The sequence below is a fragment of the Periophthalmus magnuspinnatus genome, chromosome 10, assembly GCF_009829125.3.
Source record: "Periophthalmus magnuspinnatus isolate fPerMag1 chromosome 10, fPerMag1.2.pri, whole genome shotgun sequence".
In the NCBI taxonomy this organism is placed as follows: domain Eukaryota; kingdom Metazoa; phylum Chordata; class Actinopteri; order Gobiiformes; family Gobiidae; genus Periophthalmus; species Periophthalmus magnuspinnatus.
Genome location: NC_047135.1, coordinates 27,195,821 through 27,217,347, shown reverse-complemented (window position 1 = coordinate 27,217,347; position 21,527 = coordinate 27,195,821). Strand labels below are relative to the sequence as shown.

Here is a 21,527-nt window from a genome sequence, read left to right as displayed (position 1 = left end):
CCCTTTGAAAATGCCTTTCAGATGCTGAGGTTGATGGTTGGACAACAGGCATAATTCAAATTACCCTTTTAAAGTAATTTCACTTAATATCCACTCCTCTTTTAATCTGGGCCAATAATGCACTGTTATTACTTTTTAAACTAATAGCCTTGATTTGATCTTTTATAAAGATGCTCATTTGTCAGTGATCTCAAATAAATGCTTCTCGATTAGGAATAGCACGTACATTAGGGCTGTAGTTGTGTCTGTGTGCGGTCATAGCAGCATGCACTAGGAGGAACTCAGTGAAATGCGATAGGGAAAGTGTAGAGGCTACATTTAAGTGCTGAAAAGGGGCAGCTTCACATCATCATTTTTATGTAAGTAACTATGGCAGACGAATATGCATCACCGCTCATACCCCCCAACTAGTGATCCCCAGACTAACTGCTGCTGGCATTCCTGCTTGTATGTGATGTCTTCAGTACCTCTTGGAACCATTAGGAGGCAAATATTTTCCTTGGCTATGATTGACTTTATTACTGTGTGAATGTCAAGTTATGTATGTCCCCGAGTGCTTGCCTATTAAGCTGCTCATGAGTGACTGTGTGGTCAGACATAAAATGTGACTGCTTGTATGTGTAGTACCTGCAAATCCGGATTTGCAAAGGCAGTTGAAACCGCCTGGGAAATTCTGGCAGAGCGCCCCATTCTTGCATGGATTGGAAAGGCATTCGTTGATATCTCTCTCACAGGCCATCCCGGTGAAACCTTCTGGACAGGTGCAGGAGAAACCACCCACCAGATTGTGGCAGGTGCCGCTGTTGTGGCACGGCGATGGCTGGCACTCGTCGATGTCTGTCTCACACAGGGCTCCAGTGTAGCCCGGCCTACAGCTGCAGGCGTAAGGCTGCAGGGGGTGGTTAGACACAAGGATCACTGGGACACTTTCTTCAGTCTTCATGTCAGGCCCGACACTCAGACGCCGCTTGCAGCTGCCTCCGTTCTGGCATGGGTTACGCGTGCACGGATCATGGTCCACCGCATCTATTCTCACCCCGCTCTGTCTGTATAAAATGTCTTTGATACTCTGGAAGAATGTGGCCACGCCACTGGGGTTCACATATTGTCCATGGCCCCTTTTCACAGCTGCCATCAAGAAAGTCTGATTATTGAGCTCAAATGCCCCATACAGCAGCACCCCAGTGCCCAATCCCGCCAGCTGAGAGTTGGCAATGCGTAAGAAACTGAGGTAGTGGTTGGTGAGGAAGCTTTTGACTCCTTCAGACTGGAGTCGGATGAGAATGCTGTTGTCAATAGTGGCATTAGTAAAGCCTATGAATAGAACTCTGGCCGTATTGCTTACAAAACCATGGACGCCATCACTGCTGCGAATGGTCAACTCAAATGACCCATCGGTTGAGCGAGATTTGGAATTGAGATTGCATGTTCCAGTCGGGATGTTGAACAGGCCAGATGAAGGCGGAATTAAAGAGCAGTGGAATCTGTCGTGAATATCTGGATCCTGAGGTCGCACATCTCCCAAAGTCCCACCAGGAAACATGTTGCCATAGTAATGCACAAAGACCTCCATGGACCTGGGCTCGGAAGGGTTGTCATTCTGGTCATTCACTTTAATATGAATAGTTCCTGTGGAGGACATTTGGGGCAAACCAGAGTCTTTGATGACGACAGAGAGGTAGAAGTCACTGATTTGCTCCCTGTCTATCTCTCGACTGGTGGTAAGCACTCCAGATGAGCTCAGGCTGAAGTAGCTGTTGGCAGTGCCTGACCCAACTAGACTGTAGAGGAATGGACCTTGGTTGGGTGGCAAATCTGGATCTGAGGCCGAGAGCGTGGTCACTGCCGTACCAGCTCGTTGGTTCTCCATGACCTCAGCATAGACTGTCGACAGAGTGGGGCCGTTATCATTGATGTCTTCCAGATTCACAATAACAGTAGCACTACCAGTGGCAGGAGGTGTGCCAGTATCCACAGCCAAAATGGTCAGATTATAAACTGGTGTTTTCTCTCTGTCTAGCTCTGCTGCTACAGACACCTGGCCAGTTTTGGGATTGATTGTAAAAATATTTTTGTCAAAGTCTGGGGCAATTGAGTAAGAAAATCTGCTCCAACTTGGAACAGAATCAGAGTCCTCAGCGCTCACAAAAGTTACTAGACCACCAGGTGACAGGCCTTCACTAACTTGTACATCATAAAGCTCTTGGGTAAAAACCGGTGGATCATTGGCATCCAAAATTGTAATATTTACGAACACTTCATCAATATCGGCCCCACGTATATTCCCGGCGTTCTTAGCTAACACCTTCAGTGAAATCTTCTCCTCTTTCTCACGGTCTAAAGTACCTGTAACATAAATCTGACCTGTCGTCTTGTTAATCCCAAACCCCTTCTTTCTACTCTTCCCAAATATGAGGTAGTAAACCACTCCGTCTTCTCCCTGGTCTCTATCACTGGCGAATACTTCTCCCACCACTGTGCCTTTTGGAGCAGCTTCAGAGATTTCAAAGTAGTACTGTTTGGAAACAAAGCGGGGAACGTATTCATTGGCTCCCTTCAGCTGAATGTTGACATTGGCGAAACTGCAGCGCTCCTCGTCTGGGACATTGAAGGCTTTTACTGTGAGATGGTAGACCTGCTTGGCCTCATAATCCAAGAACCCCTGGGTGGTGATGGTGCCCGTGTTGGGGTCAATAACAAAGAGGTCGCTGTCTGAAGATTGAATAACATAAGCCATAACAGCATTGGCACCCGAATCTCTATCTGTAGCATTCAGTTTTACTACAGTAGTGCCGCTGGGAACATTTTCTTGAACAATAGGGAAATACTCATCAGGATTGAACACTGGTGGGTTGTCATTTACATCGGTCACATGTACGGTGACTGTCACATAGCTTGTTTTGGTGATCCACCCTCCATCAGTAGCTGAAACTCTCAGATCATGCTGTTGCTTTTCTTCAAAGTCCAATGGTTTTGCTAATGTCAAGCTTCCAGTTTTGCTATTTAGCGCAAACAGTCCATTTTCATTGTCAGATGTGATGTTATAGGTAATAAGTCCATTTGTGTCTTTATCCTTGTCTCTGGCTGATAATGTTCGTATTACCGACCCGACAGCGAGGCTTTCAGGTACAGTGGCTGAAATTTGGCTTTGGGAGAACTCTGGAGTGTGGTGGTTTTCATCAGTTACAGCTATGCGTGCATTTGTTTTCGCTGACAAAGGAGGATTCCCCTTATCACTGGCTGTAATGTCAATGATGAACACTTTATTACTATCAGATGTGAGGGAGGAGGCTACCGTGATCCAGCCAGTTAATTTATCAAGTTTAAACTTACTTGAGCTATTCCCACCAGTTATAACATACTCAATCTCTGAATTTAAGCCAAAGTCCTTTTTGTCATGCGCTGCGACACGAATCAATCTAGTGCCCACTTTGACGCTTCTAGTTACAGGGGTGAAGTAACTTGGCGAATCAAACTCTGGAGGATTATCATTGCTGTCTACAATATTTACTATAACTGTCGTCTCACTCATCAAAGGTTTCACTCCCCGATCTGAAGCCGTAACGATAAAACTATGGCGATTTATATTGATGCTAGACGCGACAGATGAGTTTTGGTATTTTAGCTGCTGCTTTATGAATATTTCACCTGTGCTAGCGTTAATTCGGAAAAACTCGGATTGCGATCTGATGAAGTAGAATATTTTCCCATTGAAGCCCTCGTCTGGATCGGTAGCAGAAACTTGCGTGACTAGTGAACCGACTTCGGTAAGCTCGGGGTAATCAAGATAGTACGAAGGTCGACTAAATCTTGGGGCGTTATCGTTAATGTCGGTTATAAATATTGTTACATCTGTACTAACGGTCCAGCCAGAGTCGTGCGCTGCCACTTTGACAATATAATGGTCAGTATCTTCCCTATTCAATGGCCTGGTAATAGTTATATCTCCTTTGGTGGGATTGATAGCAAAAGGCAGGCTTGTATCAGTTATGGAGTATTTACTAATCGCATTTGACCCAGCGTCTTCATCGGTCGTGGTGACCCTCGTGACGGTGTAACCAACTGGCGCATTTTCGGCCACGGTTGCACTAAAAATCTTGGAGAACCTTGGCGCGTTGTCATTCACATCCAAAACATTCACAACCACTCGAACCGAATTGCTTTTTGGAGGCAATCCACGATCAGTTGCTCTCACTTTCAAATTATACCTCGCTACTTTTTCTCTGTCTAGCGGCCTGGTGGTTCGGACTTCACCAGTTGCTCTGTTGATGTTAAAGCTATTGTCTTTGTTGCCATCAATTAAAGCGTATTCCAATAGTCCGTTAGCTCCATTATCCAGATCAATACCATTAACTATTAGCACTCGCTGGGGGGATAGATTCTCCAAAATGTCAGCGTGGAATGGGTCTTTTTCAAAAACGGGATGGTTATCGTTAACATCCAAAACAGTTATTTCCAGTTTCTCATATGAGGAATATGGAGGAAAACCTTGATCTCTGGCTTCAACCCACAAAACATATTTCTGAATTTGCTCATAATCCAATTGATGTCTGATGGATAGCTCTCCCGATAGCTGGTCTATGTGGAATGCATTGTCCAAGTTGCCACTAGCAATGTAGTACGACAATGGTCCTCCTCTCCTTGAAGAACCAGAGACTGTGGTAACAACGTGGTTAGTGGGTTGGCTCTCCGGGAATGTGAAAGCACGCTCTCTCAGCTTGATGACAGGGAAATTACCACCAGTGACAAAGCGCACGGTGACAGTGGTGGAATCGGTTTTGGGGTTGACACCTCCATCTTTGACCCGGACAGTTAGCGTGACCTCAGAGCTCCCGGTCAGCTTCTCGTTGGCTGTGATGGCACCTCGGACTGGGTCAATCTTGAATTTGTCAGAGTTGCGGCCTGTCAGGGAGTAGTGCAGCTGGGCATTTGAGCCGGAGTCCTCATCTGTGACAGTAACAGCGAATACCAAGGAACCTGGAGATACACAGAGAAATGATGAGTTAAGGGAGATGACTACGACTAGGACTACTACTACTACTACTACTACTACTACTACTACTACTACTGCCGCAATACTGTAATAGAGAAGCTCTAATTATAAATGTGGAAAAGGAAATTACCTTTCTAAAAATATTTTTATTTTTAAATTGAACAAAAACTAAATGTATGATTTTTGGAATAAGAAAACATAGGGAGCATAAGATTATTATTGCTGATGTAGGTATAGAAAATGTTTCGGAGAAAATAGGTAAATGCAGTGGAATGTTATATAAGGTAAAATATGTTGCATAAACTGCATGATTTAGGTTATAATCTTCATTAATAGTCCCATATTTCACATACTGTATTGTATTAAAAAAAAATAGATGTTTTGTAATTTAGTCTGAAAATTGCCATAAAAGATGTTTGGCTAATTCTTATTTACTGTGATTTTCTTGGTTAAGGGACATGTTTAATAAGACTAGGTCTTAATTATGTTAGTATTACGACATGTATTCAAATTGTTATGTTATTCAAACGCCTGGCAAAATGGTTAAGACTGATACATGTAATAAAAATAAGTACTACTACCACTACTACTACTACTACTACTACAACTACTACTACTACCAGTGATTTTGACGAGGATGTTTAAGAGATTTTTAACAAGTATGTTAATATTACCGAAGGGTACAGCTTTTCTGTATTTATTTATTTATTTTTTAAATATTTTTTTAAAAATCAAGATAAATAAAATCATTATATTCATTTTCATCAACATCGCCCATCCTTCACTCACCTGCAGCAGTAGAGGCAGGGATATGGGTCACATAGGGGTGATGGTGGAAGCGCGGGGGGTTATCGTTGATGTCAGACACAGTGACAGAGACCGTGGCGGAGCTGGACAATGCGTCAGGCTGCCCTCCATCTGTGGCCACCACCAGCAGCTGATAGGTGGCTCGCTCCTCCCGGTCCAACAGTGAGCTGGTGATAATCTGACCTGTCGCCGGGTTGATGGAGAACTGGCCGTGCCCACCGCTCAGGCTGTAGCTGTAGGACAGAGTGAGAAAGAGACGGGGAAATGATCAGGGAAAGTGCTGGCAACTAATTGTAACTTTATGAGAAAGGGTTTCAAATTGTATAAAGCATAGTGTTAACCCACATTCTATTTGTGACACACATAGACAATTCAATTAATTTTATTTTATCTTATCATCAGTTCATTCAGTCTGATACCCATCCTGTTTCCCATTATGTTCACTGATGTTATTGTATGTGGTTGAAATGTTGACATTATGCTAGATTTGAACCATCAACTCTCTGGTAGAATGAAAATAAATCCCCAAATTTACAAGTGTTTTGTACTGATATACTGTTGAATTCCTGTGTTACTGAAAAATCTCTATAAATTGAAAAACTATCTAAAACTTTGCTATAAATTAATCTAAACTGCAATCAGTGCATTATGATTAATAAGGTTCACTATGACAGTAACTATGAGGGGAGAAAGTAGTGACATATATGTAATTTGTAGATGTGATCTTTGCCTGCAAATCTCTTCTGCCTTCTTAACTGCAGAAGTATATTAATTTTAATATCTTTAGTTGTCTATAGAGGGCACTGTTTCAATCTATAAAATTCTGACTTATACCAGGGAGCATGCTTGCACTGTGCAGCGGCGTAACATCAAATGAGGGGAGGTAGTGATTAGGCTTTTCTGTTTTGTACACTATCAAAGCTGGCCACTGTTCTCCCTCCCTTCCAGCTCTCCCCCCCACTGGGCTGCGGACTGCCTTGGAAGTCCTTATGTGAACTTGTTCAAGGTAATCCCTTCTATTAGGGATAGAAACAACACACAAAGTCATTAAAATTCAAAACAAACACATTTATGATATATTTTGGTTGGGGAATTCTCAATGGAATATATAGGCCCACACAGCTCGGACTTCAAACAAAGATCTAATTTCTCTCGGTATCTCTCAGAGCCTAGCCACAAATGTAATCCGGCACACATGTACACACCAGTGCGTATTTTCAAAAGACTTATTCCAAAGCATCCAGCTCTAGACATGCGATGACAAATTATAGGACAACGTGTGAATGCAAAAGTGGATGCACGGCTTGTTTACATAGCAAGCCAAAACAAAAACTAGCCACTGAAGCTTGCGGTCTGAACACCGTCCAGTAACAAGTCTAGGCCGGGACGTCCTTTTAATAGGCTGTGAGAATCAAAACTAATAAAAGACCATGCTGATTCCGGGCTCTCCATTAAGACCTTAGATCCCTCATAAACCCGGATGACCACCACTAGTACTGTCATAGGCGATTAACGTCCTCATTATTGTGTTTTGGGAAATGGGAACGCATAGTGGTACCCCCCAGTGGGACCAGTGAGGAGACAGGGAGGGGCGGGGCATCTGAGTCAGCGTACAACAACCACCCCGCACCCCTCATTTCAGCTAAGGTTTTTACGAGATTGGGAGAGGAAAAAGGTTGCAAACTAGGTTGAGGACAACAGTTCAAACAATGACTTAAGGTGCTGACTAAACAGCTACACACTCTGCAATTGCAACATAAGCAGGGAATGTGAGGTTTGACCACACCAAAGCCCCATGTGTGTACTGAAAAGATAGACTCGCTGCGGGGAAGTTAATTTGGCCTGGTTAGTCATTGGGTTACAGCTAAAGTTCAAGTGCAATGCGTACAAGTATGCATTGTGAAGGGCAAGGAAATTGTATTCATAAGTATATTCATAATTAGCAAATGAAATATATCAAATCGTTCAACTGGACAAAACCTTTTTCTTTTGCTATGGATTAGACTTGGGTGACTATATAATAAGGATAAAAAATTACACAGATGTAATCATAATTATGCACATCCTTGCTACAATTTGAACAACTATGTCTGAGGATTCAAGACAGAGTTATTGAGAGTTCAGATGGTTCTTTATTAGTTCTCAAAGTCACTCACGGTACATTAGGTCCAGAGGTGGGTACTAGCTACTTTTTAACTTTTATCTCTTTTTTCAGAGTACTTTTCTAGCAGCATTGTGTGAAAAAAGTGTTTAAAGTAACAGTACTCTTATTTGAGTAGAGGTTTTGGCTCCTATTCCCATTGTGAGTAAATCTACAAGTGACAAAAGGTTTATGTTGACAATATGAAATGATTTGAACATTTGCGTTTCTTGCAGCTGCTTCAGATATAAGTTAGTTTTTGTCATTTTTGTGTCTATATGTCTAATACCCTATTTTGTACTTTATTACATTTTTGTCATTCCAATTACATGAACTTTAAATGACTCTTTAAGTTACTCTTACTAACTTTCTCACATACTTTTTTTGTTTTTTCTTGAACCACTACTTCATACTATTTTAAAGTAACGTTATGCTTATTCGAGTACAATTTTTGGCTACTCTACCCACCTCTGACCACGTTACATCAGTTTAAACAAACACCGAAGGCAAAATATGTGTCTTGCCCATGGACACAAAGCATTCATTGTGGGTGGCGTGGATTGACCCTCTTGAACTTCTGGTTAGTGGTTGAGCATATCTACCAACTGTGCCATTGTTGGTCAGTGTTAGAGTGCAAACATTTACAACCAAACGTCAACCAAGTTTCTCATGAAGTCGAGCCATAACTTAATCTATACATTCTCAGAGACGCAGAAAGTGTTTAAAATGAATTATACCCGTTACATTAGTATTTGTTTTTGACGTAGATTTAGGCTTAGGACATAAATGTGACTCTGTCTGGCTAAATTAACCATGAAAATTTACTTAACAATAAACAAAATGGCTATGTTTCTGAGAGTAAACCAGGACACATCTATAGTTGACATTACTGCTTTATCTGATCTCAATGATTTGAAATGCATTCTGGGAGAAAGATACGCGGGCGCCTTCAGGATGGATTCAGTTTACACGGGTCATTCTTCAAAGACACGTTTTCCCAAGAGCCTGTAGCATTTCACTATACTCTGCTGTAACAACATTTAGTTTATTTTTGATTTGAATTTGTTCAGTTGTTTTAGTTCATTTATTGAGTTGTATAGTGTTTTGCCATTGAGCTTTCGTATGCTGTCATTTCTAGCAAAGTTTTCAAAGTAGCTTACACCAGTGGCTCTGAATTAATCTTTTTTTCCCCATATGTTTAAAATGAAATCCTATTGGTAGTTTTCATATTGTATAACTTGATGATGTCATGCTTCCAGATGGGGGCAAGAGCCAGTTTTTCCCATTGATAGCTTTGTACTTTACCATGAAAATCCAAAATGTAAATGCACAAATGTTGAACCTGATTATTTCTGTTAGCAGCTAATCCCAAGAACTCACTGTATTACAACAAAAGTCTGCATTTTAAGCATAGACTGTATAAAGAAGTGGACTGAGGGAGTGTGATGTCACCCATAGTGTTCGGCTTCAGTCAAATGGAGCCAGTCCAGAGCGAGGCTAATGAAGGCAGCAGCTCTTCCCGTCTGCAACTCTGGTTTAGCACGGAGCGGGCGCTTAGCAACACTGTCAATCAAACCTGTTGCTGACGCTAGCAGGAGTGAGCTCGGGGAAAGAAAGCGCCTGGTTTGTCTGTTATTGATGTCCATATCTTGATTTACGGACACAAAATAGCTCACAGCAGCAGTTACAGAGAGTGGGGTGACAATTTTTCAATGTAAAGTGAATTGGTGCCAGAGTCGATGCAGCCAGAAGCGCACCCATGTAGCAGTTAGCAGGTTAGCTACGTCCATTTATATATATACAGTCTCTATGATTTTAACAATATACATCAATATAAACCAGCAATGGATTCTGGATGTAAACTTCTCATTCATTTTCCCCATAGACTTTTTTGTAAATTAAAGCCATACCATATTTTAGCCAGCTATGTAGTAACTAATCTCCATAACAGGATTATTTTTCAGGACAAAAAAACACAGTTGATGTTTAAACAAAGGTGGTTTATAAAGTTTAAGAACTGATTTTAAATTAAATTGCAGGTCTTGCGGTCATTAATTGCCACATAGCTGATTAATCCCAAGCAAACTTTCAAACTTTTAATATATGTTTTATTGATAAGTCTATAGGATAAATGAATGACAAATTAACTTCTGGAACCTCGAAGTGGCCGGTCACTGTTGAGCTCCATTGGCCTAAAATGTTAAACACCACATTTTGTTGTATGAGTCAATACATATAGTGACATAATGGACACAGCCACTAATATGCTAACGCTAAATACTATATAAATCAATGCAGGAGTATTGGACCCCTCCCCTGATCACAGAGCATGACATCACCACAGATACAGCTGGATATTTAGCATTACCTTATAACTCCGTTGAGGCCCATGTCTGCGTCCGAGCTGTTGACCAGTAGCACGTCGCTGCCTGTGGGGGCGTCCTCGGGGATGGTGGTGTGGAACGCTGAGGAGGTGAACACTGGAACGTTGTCATTCACATCTTCTACGGTCACGACCACAGTCCCAGTCCCGCTAAGAGAAGGAGAACCTGCAAGAACATAAGGTCAAAACGTGAGTGACGACATGATACAACAGTGTGTGCAGATGTCGGCGGAGAGGTGGTTTAAGTGTCTTGCTCGAGGACAAAATGACAGTAGGCCAGTCAGGGTAATAAATTATGAGTAAATATAGATGATCAATGCTAATACTGAAACTACCCACTGTTCTAAATGTACAATATTGTAGGAAATTCATGAGCTGCAATAAATAAACAGCAGAATGAAACACTAATAGTTTGTTTGCATCTGTAATGAGTCCTACAAGTTATTAATTCAACCTTTTACGGCTCAAATATTATCATATAGCAAAAAATAACCAAACATTTCCCAGTAGTGCAAAGAAAATGTAAATACGATAAATATGGACCCTAAAAAATATTGTTCCAGCTTTCATATATAAAACGATAAGTCGATATAGTAACTATCCTGACAGGCCTAAATGACAGTTCTGGGATTGAACTGGCAACCTGTGTGTCAGTGGATGTGGGCGCTCTACCAACAATGTTTATGCCGGAAGCAGATTCAAACCAAAAAAAAAGAGGAAAACAAGTTCTGTCAGTTCAATAATAGTTTGTAATAGTGGCTTAAAGACAAAAGCTACAGAATAAGTGACGTATTGCTCAAGGGATCTAAATATGAACTATTTTAACAGTGTTTTTAAAAATGAGAAACAGATGAAGATTTAATTTGTAAAAACAGATACATGCCAACAATAAAAAAGATTAATTTCGTAATTTAATTTTATAGCAAAGCCAAATCTATTCCCTCCTTCATTAAATCCACTCAACCTTACTTTTATTGACAACACCATTAATGATAATAACAAAGAAAACACAACTTTTCAGATTGGACTACCACCTAACACAATCATTTGTTAGATGGGTTGCCCGAGGACACAATGGCAATTCTAGCAAGAGAATAGAGAAGATTCAAACCCTCAACTACCAGGTTAAAGAGCCATCAAAAGTAAAGAGCCTCATTTTTCCAATGTGCCGTAGTTTCTGGACTATAAATTGCCGGGGGTGCGACTTATACTCAGATCTGATTTATATGTGAAATATATGTTTTTTTCTTCATTATTATGCTTTTTTTTTGGCTGGTGCAACTTATACTCTGGTGCGACTTATACTCCAGAAAATATGGTATTTGGGCAAAGACAGATATATTGTATAAGCAGCGCTAGATGTAGAAAAAAATCTGCTACTGTGTACTATCTGCATCTAATTACAAAGCATGCGAGAATCAGAAAGTGTGCAGTTAGCATGCTAGTTGTTACACTGATGGCAAAACTCACTCTAGCCTCTAAAAGTTGTGAAAAGCCCTTATAAACTCATCATGGTGAATAATTAGGATGCTCAGAATGCATAAGGTAAGTGAAGAATAAACCTGGTTCTATTTTTCATATTTTTAAGAAGGTAAAACCAGGTACAGCACCTTTAGTACTTTCCACTGCCGTTATTACCACATCAGCACACATCAACCCCAAACACATCAAACGAGCTCAGTGTCTGTGTAACCCAATCCCCCTGGCGTCCTTCCTGGGGTCCTGCTTCACCATTTAATCCCTGCACCAAAGTCTCTATTTTTGGGTACGCAGCACGGCGCAGCTAGAGGAATCCGAGTGAGGAGATTTGCTATTTTCAGCAGAAAGCATCTCGGAGCGCGGGTGACGAAATGAAGCTGACTTAGGCCCTCGGGGAGGCGTTCAAATCAATAACAGATGAAAACGAGACGCGCACAAAACCCATACAGGAAGAGTTTGCGAGAGCTGCCCTGCATCCTTACTGTAATGCTATATCGAAAGCTATAATCTTTACCCAAACTTAAACACATGTTGGAAGTTGATGTCACTGGATCATATTTGGAAGTATGGTATGAGAGCTGAGGTTATAAGGACATAGAAGGAGACGAAGGAAAGCTGGGATCTGGAGAAAACTATGAAACGATCTTGTATTGCAACATTAAAAGCTCTGTACCTTGTGTTTCTCTATGTTTTTGAGCAAAATGTATCTTGTCACAGCACAGATATATTGCATAAGCAGCTCTTGAGGTCAAAATAAGTCCGCCGTGTACCATCTGCACCTGATTTCAAAGCGCCATATTGTTCGAGAATCAGAAAGTGCGTGTTAGCATACTAGTTGTGCTGCTTTGGCATCTGAAATTGCTTAGAAACTCATTGTGGTGAACAAGTAGGATGTTTGGGATGCATCAAAAGTAAACAGACACACTTAAAATCTAGTATGTAGTATTGTAGACCTATATTACTTTGGACCACAATAACCAATAGTGCTTAGAAACTCATTGTGGTGAATAATTAGGATGTTTGGGATGCCTCAAGTAAACAGACATGCTTAAAGTTCTAGTCTTTGTAGAGTAGTTTTCTTCGCTATTCAGTTGTAGCAGTATATGAATAGCTAAAGGACGTATGTTACTTTGAGCCACAGTGACCAAAAAGTGCTTAGAAACTCATTGTGGTGAATCATTAGGGTGTTTGGAATGTATAAAGGTAAGAGAGGAACAGCTTTGGACCACTAGAAACCAGCTAAAATGAGCTAGTTCTAGTTTTCACATTTTTAACACAGTAAAAATGAGGTAAAAGGCTTTCATATACAAACATGCACAATTTAGACCCGGTGTCCCCAGGGCATGTGTTTTCAGCTGTGAAAAACATCGGCCGCTTCAGTGTATGAAAAGACCCAGATTAAATAGGCAAAAATAATAATAATAAAAGAAAAACATTTGGATAGATGCCAAAGTCAGTCTTGCAGGCCAGTGATATTTCATAACAACTCAAGTGTAGATGAGAGTAGATGGAGATGAGAAACTTCTGGATGACTTTTACTCGACATACATTAATCAGTTGAAAAAAATCCGTGTTTATGTTTGCATGGCTTTTGTACTGTAGTTGCAACATTTTGTCCGTAACAGCAGATTTTTTTTTCCCTTACTGACAACATTCCATCTTATTTAGTTTTAGGCTATAGAGCAAAAGTAGAACAACTATCACAACTTTTGGACAGCCAAGCAAATAATGTATCAAGTGTAAAAACATATGCTTAAAATCCTTGTATTTGTAGACATCTATAGGCAATATGACAAAAAAGTGGTTGTCTTTGCTATTCACTTGAAGCAGTATATGAATATGTTAAAGGGCAAATGTTAGGCTATTTTCTGATCTATGTTATAATGTTGTTTCATCATCATAAACACACCTGGAGTTGTGTTTTGTTTCATTTGTACATGTTTAACACACAAACCCTGCATATTTAGGCCGAGTTCTTCTCTCAGAACAGAAAACACTCTGTTACACCTTGTGATGTCATGTGGTAATACACTGTGTTTTTAAATGCCATACAACTTCACTAAAATCACTTAGATTATTTCAGACATGGAGTTACCGATCACTACTGAACTAAAGGTAAAATGTCGCTGTTAACTTGAAAACTACCACTTCATGACATCACAAGGTGGAACAGATCGTTTTGAGCTTTGGAGATGTAATAATCCAGTATTACTCAAACATGTGCAAATGAAGCAAAACACCACTACCTGTTTCTGAGATATCAACATCATAATATGGCGTAAAGCTCAGATGGATTGTGTGTAATACAGGACTTTTAAAGGGTCAAAAATGCAATTATAAAGCACGCATAATATGTAAAATCCTCCAACTACTAAGGTACTTCTGACCAAGCCTAGCTAAAGATCTGGAGATGGGTCCCTGGGTGATACACTGCTGACAGTTTCCTAATGTGTCCCATCCTAAATTTTATACAAATTTAGTTTTTTTTTTCTTTTTCAGTTATTACACTTGCGCTGTCAAATGTAACCTTGAATACATTTTTGTGACGTTACAAAGGCACAGTTTATGTCAGCAACTCATCACATTGTTTTAAGTTCAACCATCAGGAGTCAGATCCATCAAAGCTTTCATGTGATTGGTGGGAGATCCTGCCCTCCGTTGCCTGACCCGTCGCAGTGGAGAGGAGTTCAAAGTCCTTTATAAACAGATACAAATGAAATCTTAATGTGTGGGATTAGGAGCCCGCCATTTTGGCTTCTAACAGGAGCGCAGTGGAATCTGTGTAAAATGGATTTGAGACTGTAAACTGAAAAATCTATTTGCAACATGGCTTGATAATGAAGTAATTTAAAAGTAGCATTTGTATTTAGAGCGAGATGGTTGCAATCGAATCGAAATTGCAATTTGAATCAGCGCAACAAGCACATCGCTCACTGTTAGCGTCACTACTTCGTGTCCAATATAAAGAAGCATTTTATGGTTGTGGGAAAAATGGACTGCTGTGGACAGAGTTGTGTTTTAGTTTTAGTTTTTTTTTCAAGTGATGCAGAAAAGAAAGAGTCACTGTCTGTGTGAATGGTCATGTATGTTAGGTTTTGCCGATTCACGCTAAAATAAATCAATATTTAAAGATCAGGCAGTGGACAGGGATCTGCGGGTGGATGTCGCTGACAACATGTTAAAAATGACACAAATAAAATGAATACTTCACCGCGTTTAGAAAGAGATGTTTGTGTCTCAATGCTAATGCTAATGCTAATTTTGAGGCATGATAAATATTAAAACAACACCACAAACTGAAGTATTCTCCATATAAACATAATTGGGTAGTCTTTATTTTAATTAATTTCAATTTGAACAGGTTGTTTCTGTTATGTTTTCAGATTTTTTATGAAAGTGACTGTTAGCTTTGAGACACAGTGTGCTAGCTAGCTATTGCAGTGCACAGAGGCTATTATTTGGGTAAAAGAAATGTAAAAAATAAAAAAAGCGGGGGAAAAAATATTTACCAAAAATGTTTAACCTTGCATGAGATTGTAGTATTAGTTTATCAGTTCATAATTCAGTCCTCTCACAGATATTCCTGCTCATGGACCTGTTTAAAATGTGCACTGTAAACCGAACCCTGACTTTAAAACATAATTTGCAAATCAAATCGCAAAACTTGCAAAATTCTGACCCCCTAATGTTTTTACAAGTAGCAAAGTTACCGCAAGTCAACGGATAAATTCCAAATGGTAAACTAAAGAACCAGTAAACAGACTTGACCCTGGAAATCACGTTAATGCCGGTAAAACTTTGAGTCATTTGAACCATAACTTTGTGTACACCTAATGCCGACAATGTTGAAATCTAAAGTGATTACGGCCTTCTGCTCTCACAAATATTTACGATTACATGAACTGCATCTAAACTAAATCAGGCTAAAATTGTCTGTGAGGTTAACTAGTGAAAACAAATTTGGTGTCATATGGGCAAATAGAAACGGAACCCAGGTGGAAAATGTAAATTGTGGCCCGCGTTTAAGTAGCAAGATCATCGCGGCGGGCGCATTATGTAACCGAGCAACCGCTACATGTGGCTAAGAGCGTAAACAATAGCAGTCAGCGTTATAGCGGCCTTGTGGTTTTCTAATCCCATTGTAGTAATAGGCGTACAGTGAAGAGGCATGATACAGCTGGTTGCTATGGTGACAGCTTAGCGACACACTGACGTTAAAGTGATCCTCTTAAATGGCAAGGAATCAGATCAGGTCAGATACGTAAAAGGTGAATTTGACTGGCGCAGAGCCCGGGTGCCAGACAAAGTGTTCATGATTAGCTAAGAACTTGTTTACCAAGACTGGAGTAGTCACTGTATTTTAATTATACTAGACTAAACAGATGGTTGGGTTAATTTTGTTACTATTGTGGAGAACATCATGTGTAATACAGATCAAATAAAGGTAAATAAATGTCACTGAATGTCATCGTATTAAACTACTACGCATTCCTAGCAGCTTAATCCCTAACCCTAACAGCGCACGGCAACCTCACTGTTGCTACTTCCTGTCCAGTTGTATCAGTATGAGGTTTTTGCAGAGTCACGCTAAAATGAATAAATATTTAAAGATCAGGCAGGGGACAGGGAGCTGTGGGTGAAAGTTACTGACAAAATGTTAAAAACTACACAAATAAAATGAATACTTCAGCGGAGGACACTTCTATGTTTAGAAAGAGGAATGTTTGTGTCTCAGTGCTAACGCTAATGCTAATTTTGAGGCATAGTAGATTTTAAAACCTCACAAAATGTTCTACATATAAAAATAATTGGGTAGTCTTTATTTTTATTAAACTGAATTTTAATAGGTTGTTTATTTTATGTTTTTCCGATTTGAATAAAAGCTTTGCGTTAGCTTTGAGGCACAGTGAGCTAGCTAGAGTACTGCTGTGCACAGAGCCAATTATTTCCCCATGATGAGTTTATAAGTGCTTTTAACTACTTTTAGAGGCTAGAGCGGAGTCTCGCCTTGATGGTAATCCTTACAACAACTAGCATGCTAAAACGCAGACAATAAAATGTTTACAAATAGATGCAGACCGCACGCAGCAGACTTATTTGACCTCAAGAGCCGCTAATACAATAAGGAAATCTGTCTTGGGGCGAGGTATTTTTAGCTGAAATGCCTGAGAAAAAAATCATGTGCAGGCCCTTTAAATTAACTGAATTGTCGTAATCACAGCCTACTGCACTTAAAAATCTTTAGTTTTGCGCCAAATGAGGACGTTTTGATCTTTTATCGTGCGACTGATCCAAAAACTGGGTCAGAGCGGCCGAACTTGGGACGCTCTCGTATGACATAACCTCACCGTCAGTTGACACAGTAGCCCCATTTTTATTACCACTCGCTTTAACCTGTCAGAGCTCATGATGGTCATAATGTTATGGCTGCTCCAAAACTAGGCCACTTACACCTCTGTGAACCGCCTCGCTGTTGGATCCCTTGTGCTATTGTTTCTTTATAGAGCGGAAGCAAGCCAACGTCTGTCAATGTATTTGTGTTTGACTTCTGGACAGGAAGTGATGTCATAACCTGTTTACCGCCACGGGACAAACCAAAGTCTACCCCCCCCACCTCTTCCCAACCTCCTCACCACCACTACTGTCACCTTTGACCTCCAACACCACATTTTTCTGTAAAGCTCATTGGTTCTTTTCATGATAATATGCCAAAATGAACAAGGATGAGGTGTAAATCAGAACTGCATTGTAAAAAGAAACAGGCCATACAATTGCAGATCTGACATGAATTTGAAAAAAAAAAAAAAATATAAAATGCTCTTGACTTATTTCAGTTATTAAAGTTTAACTCCTTTTAACCTCATTAAAACTTCTTCACTGTAGAAATCGACTCTGGTGGCAACAATGATGTTTTCATATTTAAAATCGGATTGTGACTTGTACTTGTTTTCCATTAATATACATTATTTAAAGCCTTAAAACGTAAAATATGCTTCAAGATGCACTATGCAACTTTTTTCTAGTAGAGGTCCACCACCTGCTTGTCTCCATGGAGATGTTATTGATTTGACCGTCTGTCTTGCATTTATTTCATTGCAGGTGTTTTTATTACTATAATATTCTTTGGGAAAAAAAATGCATTCTTCTATGAGCTGGGTCACCTCTCCACAGATCTGACCTGTAACTTGGCCTTGTGGCAAAGCAATAATATTTCCATGGAGACAAGCAGGAACCTTCTACCACAAAAGTTAATGTTGTTTCCTCATTAAAAACTTAGCTGGAGTTGTGTTTTGTTTCATTCACATAAATTTAACACAAAACCCTGCATATTTAGGCTGAGTTCTTCCATTAAACTGAAAACACTCTGATCCACCTTGTGATGTCATTTGGTAATACAGGAAGCGCTCCTCTGTGTTTTAAACTCCATACACCTTCACTAGAATCATTTGGTTAATTTCAGTCTTGCAATTGACATCACAAGGTGGAACAGAGCATTTTGAACTTTGGAGATGTAAACAGGCTAATAATAAAAGGATTACTTAAAAGTGCAGGATTGAAACAAAACAACACTGGATATGTTTTTGAGGAGGTAACTATATTGTACTATATTATAACATGGCTTAAAATATCACAAGAATCCATTTTGTGTAATATAGGACCTTTAAGTACCCAAAAGTACAGTCTGCAAAAGATATCTTACACAGAAGATCACATGCCAGCACTGCCACATCCTTAGTTAACACTTGCAACACAGACATTTTAGGCTAATCTGGACTTAAACTGTGACTCTCGCACTCTTATAGCTAGACCTACTTGGCTCGGGTCCAAACTCAAAGCTGACCACATCTCTATTTATGTGCATTGCGTCTCCAAGCGTCACGGCTAGCCTCGGGGACGTGCCTCTCCTGCCTCTCGAGGCTAGCTGCTATCACATGTCCCTACAGCAGCTGTTTCTCCATAGACCTTCTGTCCAAAGTGTGAATAGTTCAAATCTATCTAGTTACATCGTCGGGGTTGACAGGTTTAGTCATCACGAAGGACTACATGCTTTCAGGTAAAGACGGGCGCTTTTAGACAGGCTTAAAATAGCGATGGTTAGAGTAAGACGTTTGCAAGATTAATTTAAAAGGCCAACCGCAGTGGTCTGTTTCTAATTTTGCAGATTCCACAATATACCTGTAATAGTATGGAAGCAATACAAAAGTTTCATTCATTTTTCTTATTTGGGGGATGTGAGTTCAGATGAGAAGAATTGCAAAAGTTGAGGGATGTGCCAACTTCTAAATTCTATTGGGTAATCACTGATCATTTAAACATACATCGCAGTAGTGTAAGGGTTTAGGCATTCATCTAAGAACCAGAGGGTTGCCAGTTTGAGTCCTGCCCATCATATACCGTTATTTTCTCCCTGTGACAGTTTCACCCATCCCATCCACTCTAGTGACAATAATGTGGCTGGCTATAAAAGGTAGGCCATCTGGTATATATAAAAAAAAAAATAATAAAAAAATAAAAATAAATAATAATAATAATAATAACAATAATAATAATTAAATAAAAATAAATAAAAATAAATAAATGAAAAATAAAAATAAAATAAATAAATAAAATAAAGCAAAACAAAACAAAATAAAATAATAAAACAAAAGATAAATAGATAGATAGATAGATACATTTAAATAATCACTTTTTTAAAAACAGTGTGGTCCAAATAAATGCATCTAATTATACAGCATTTTTATCATATGTGAACCAGGAAGTAACAACGGTGCACTGTTAGCATTCAAGTTGTTGTCAGCATGACAGAAAAAACTCCACTCTGACCTCTGAAAGTTGTAAAATAGGCTTATAAATTGATTGCTGTGAATATCTAGGATGCTAGGAATGCATGAGGAAAGTGAGGATTAACTCATGAACATTTTGCAACGTGTTTTTACGAATCAGGTGTGGATTACGAGGCAAATTTTTTCTTAGTTGCGTAGAACTTCCTCATTAAAAAGACTAACTCCTGTATAGAGATACTGGACAGACTCTCCCCGACTGGCCCGGCCCTGCGACAGTGACATCATTTTGCCATGGAAAACGTCTGGAGGAGTGGAGTGGGAGTCTGCTGCCCACCAGGATACCATGCTCTGTGGTTGCTCAAAGATTTTTTCCATTGGCAAATCCTGCAGCCAGACCTTTTACTCTTTCATTTCTGCAGTAGTTTTGAGCCGTTATATAGTTTTCACAAGACGACACACAACCACAGCCTATTTCCTCTTTCCCCCCTCATATGGCGGATAGGATTCATGTCTGCATTCGACATTTCATTAAGTAACAGAATAAGCACTGTTCACAGAGTTATACCAGGATTCAGTAAAAGCGCTACTGAACTTATCTGAACTTTATAGTTATATTTATATCAAAGCTGGGGTACCTGATTTTCACAGAGTCGAAGAAGTATTTAAATCTATCGAAGTCGCTCCTAGGTCTCACAAACCCTTTAGCACATGCATTCATTTTGATGGCAAAGTGAAACTGGGGTGGACCTCCCAAGCGCAGCCAATCAGAGCGCTGCTTTCGGCGCATACCTCTGGGTTTCTGCTCAGTCCAAAGATGCTTCCAAGTTATATTTTTACATTTTGAGTCAGGTTAACCAAGATGCCGTTCCTCCCCATTACCCTCTCAGCTTATAAAGGCTTTTGCATGAATGAATCAAGAGTTCGACACGCTCGCCAAAGCCCATTACAATAGTATTTACACAGATACAGTAAGCACGTGGAGATAAAACCGCTAACCTTTGAGTAAGGCGTTAGCGGCTATACTACTTCCACCCAAATACCTCACAAAACAGCGTAAATAACAGTAGTGCGGAATTACACGCTCGTTATGTTATGTAATTGCCAGTTAATTATAGATTGTACCAGGTTAGTCGGCCAGATCAGTAAACAGTAATTAAGATTTCAGTGCACCTCTGCCAAAAGCTCGTGGCAATAATCTTCCCAGGAGGTTAATCTTAGGTCAGTGAGAACCACAACGGGCTGTGACCTGCCAACTCTAACGCCTTAGACCAAGTGTTCGCACCTTATAATTTGGAATTTGATTTATTTTTTTATTTTTTTATCTACTGTGCGTTTGTTTCTTTTTTGTTTTTTTGCTTTTTTCACCCACAAATAAGTAATTAATCATATTAAGAATTTAAGAGAGCGAGCCCCCCATAATGAGAAAATTCTGTTAACTATTCTGTAACTTTCTAGAGGTGGAATTTCACCAGTGTAACTCCATGGAAATAGAAAGCTGAAACCATGCTTTGGGTCATTCTCCAGAAAATAAACACGCTTCATGCTATACTGTGGAATATTAAAGCCAAATGAACAACGTCTCCATGGAAACCAGCAGAAGAAGGCCCACTCCAGGCTAAATGAAGGTCAGTTTTGTGGAGATGCAAGCCCATTTTAGTCAAATAAAAGCATTTAAATTGAAAAAAAAAGGTTTTATTTTAGTCTGGGATTTTTTTTGGATAAAAAGTTACACGGTGGGGCTTTAAAGTCTAAGTACACTCACCAAACTCCTTATGATTATTATTACTTTATCATATTTGCAACTACTGCTTTTAGCCTGATTAAAATGACTTTATTCCAGCATATTTCCATTGGCTTAATAATACGTACTCTGCAGTTTAAAGTAATCCATCGGGCGTGGCATTTCAATTGGAATACAAAAGTTTGAGTATAATTATTACA

The 21,527-nt window shown here is 39.7% G+C and overlaps 1 protein-coding gene across 1 annotated transcript in view; it reads right to left on the bottom strand.

Moving 5' to 3' along the window:
* The window catches only part of fat4 (FAT atypical cadherin 4), a 175,282-nt gene that overhangs the window by 25,218 nt on the left and 128,537 nt on the right, over positions 1-21,527 (bottom strand). The window contains exons 7-9 of the mRNA XM_055224611.1: positions 10,309-10,489; positions 5,783-6,033; positions 628-4,977 (exon numbers count right to left, since the gene is read on the bottom strand). Of these exons, the coding sequence (XP_055080586.1) occupies positions 628-4,977; positions 5,783-6,033; positions 10,309-10,489 (4,782 nt within the window). The remainder of the gene's footprint in view (positions 1-627; positions 4,978-5,782; positions 6,034-10,308; positions 10,490-21,527) is intronic.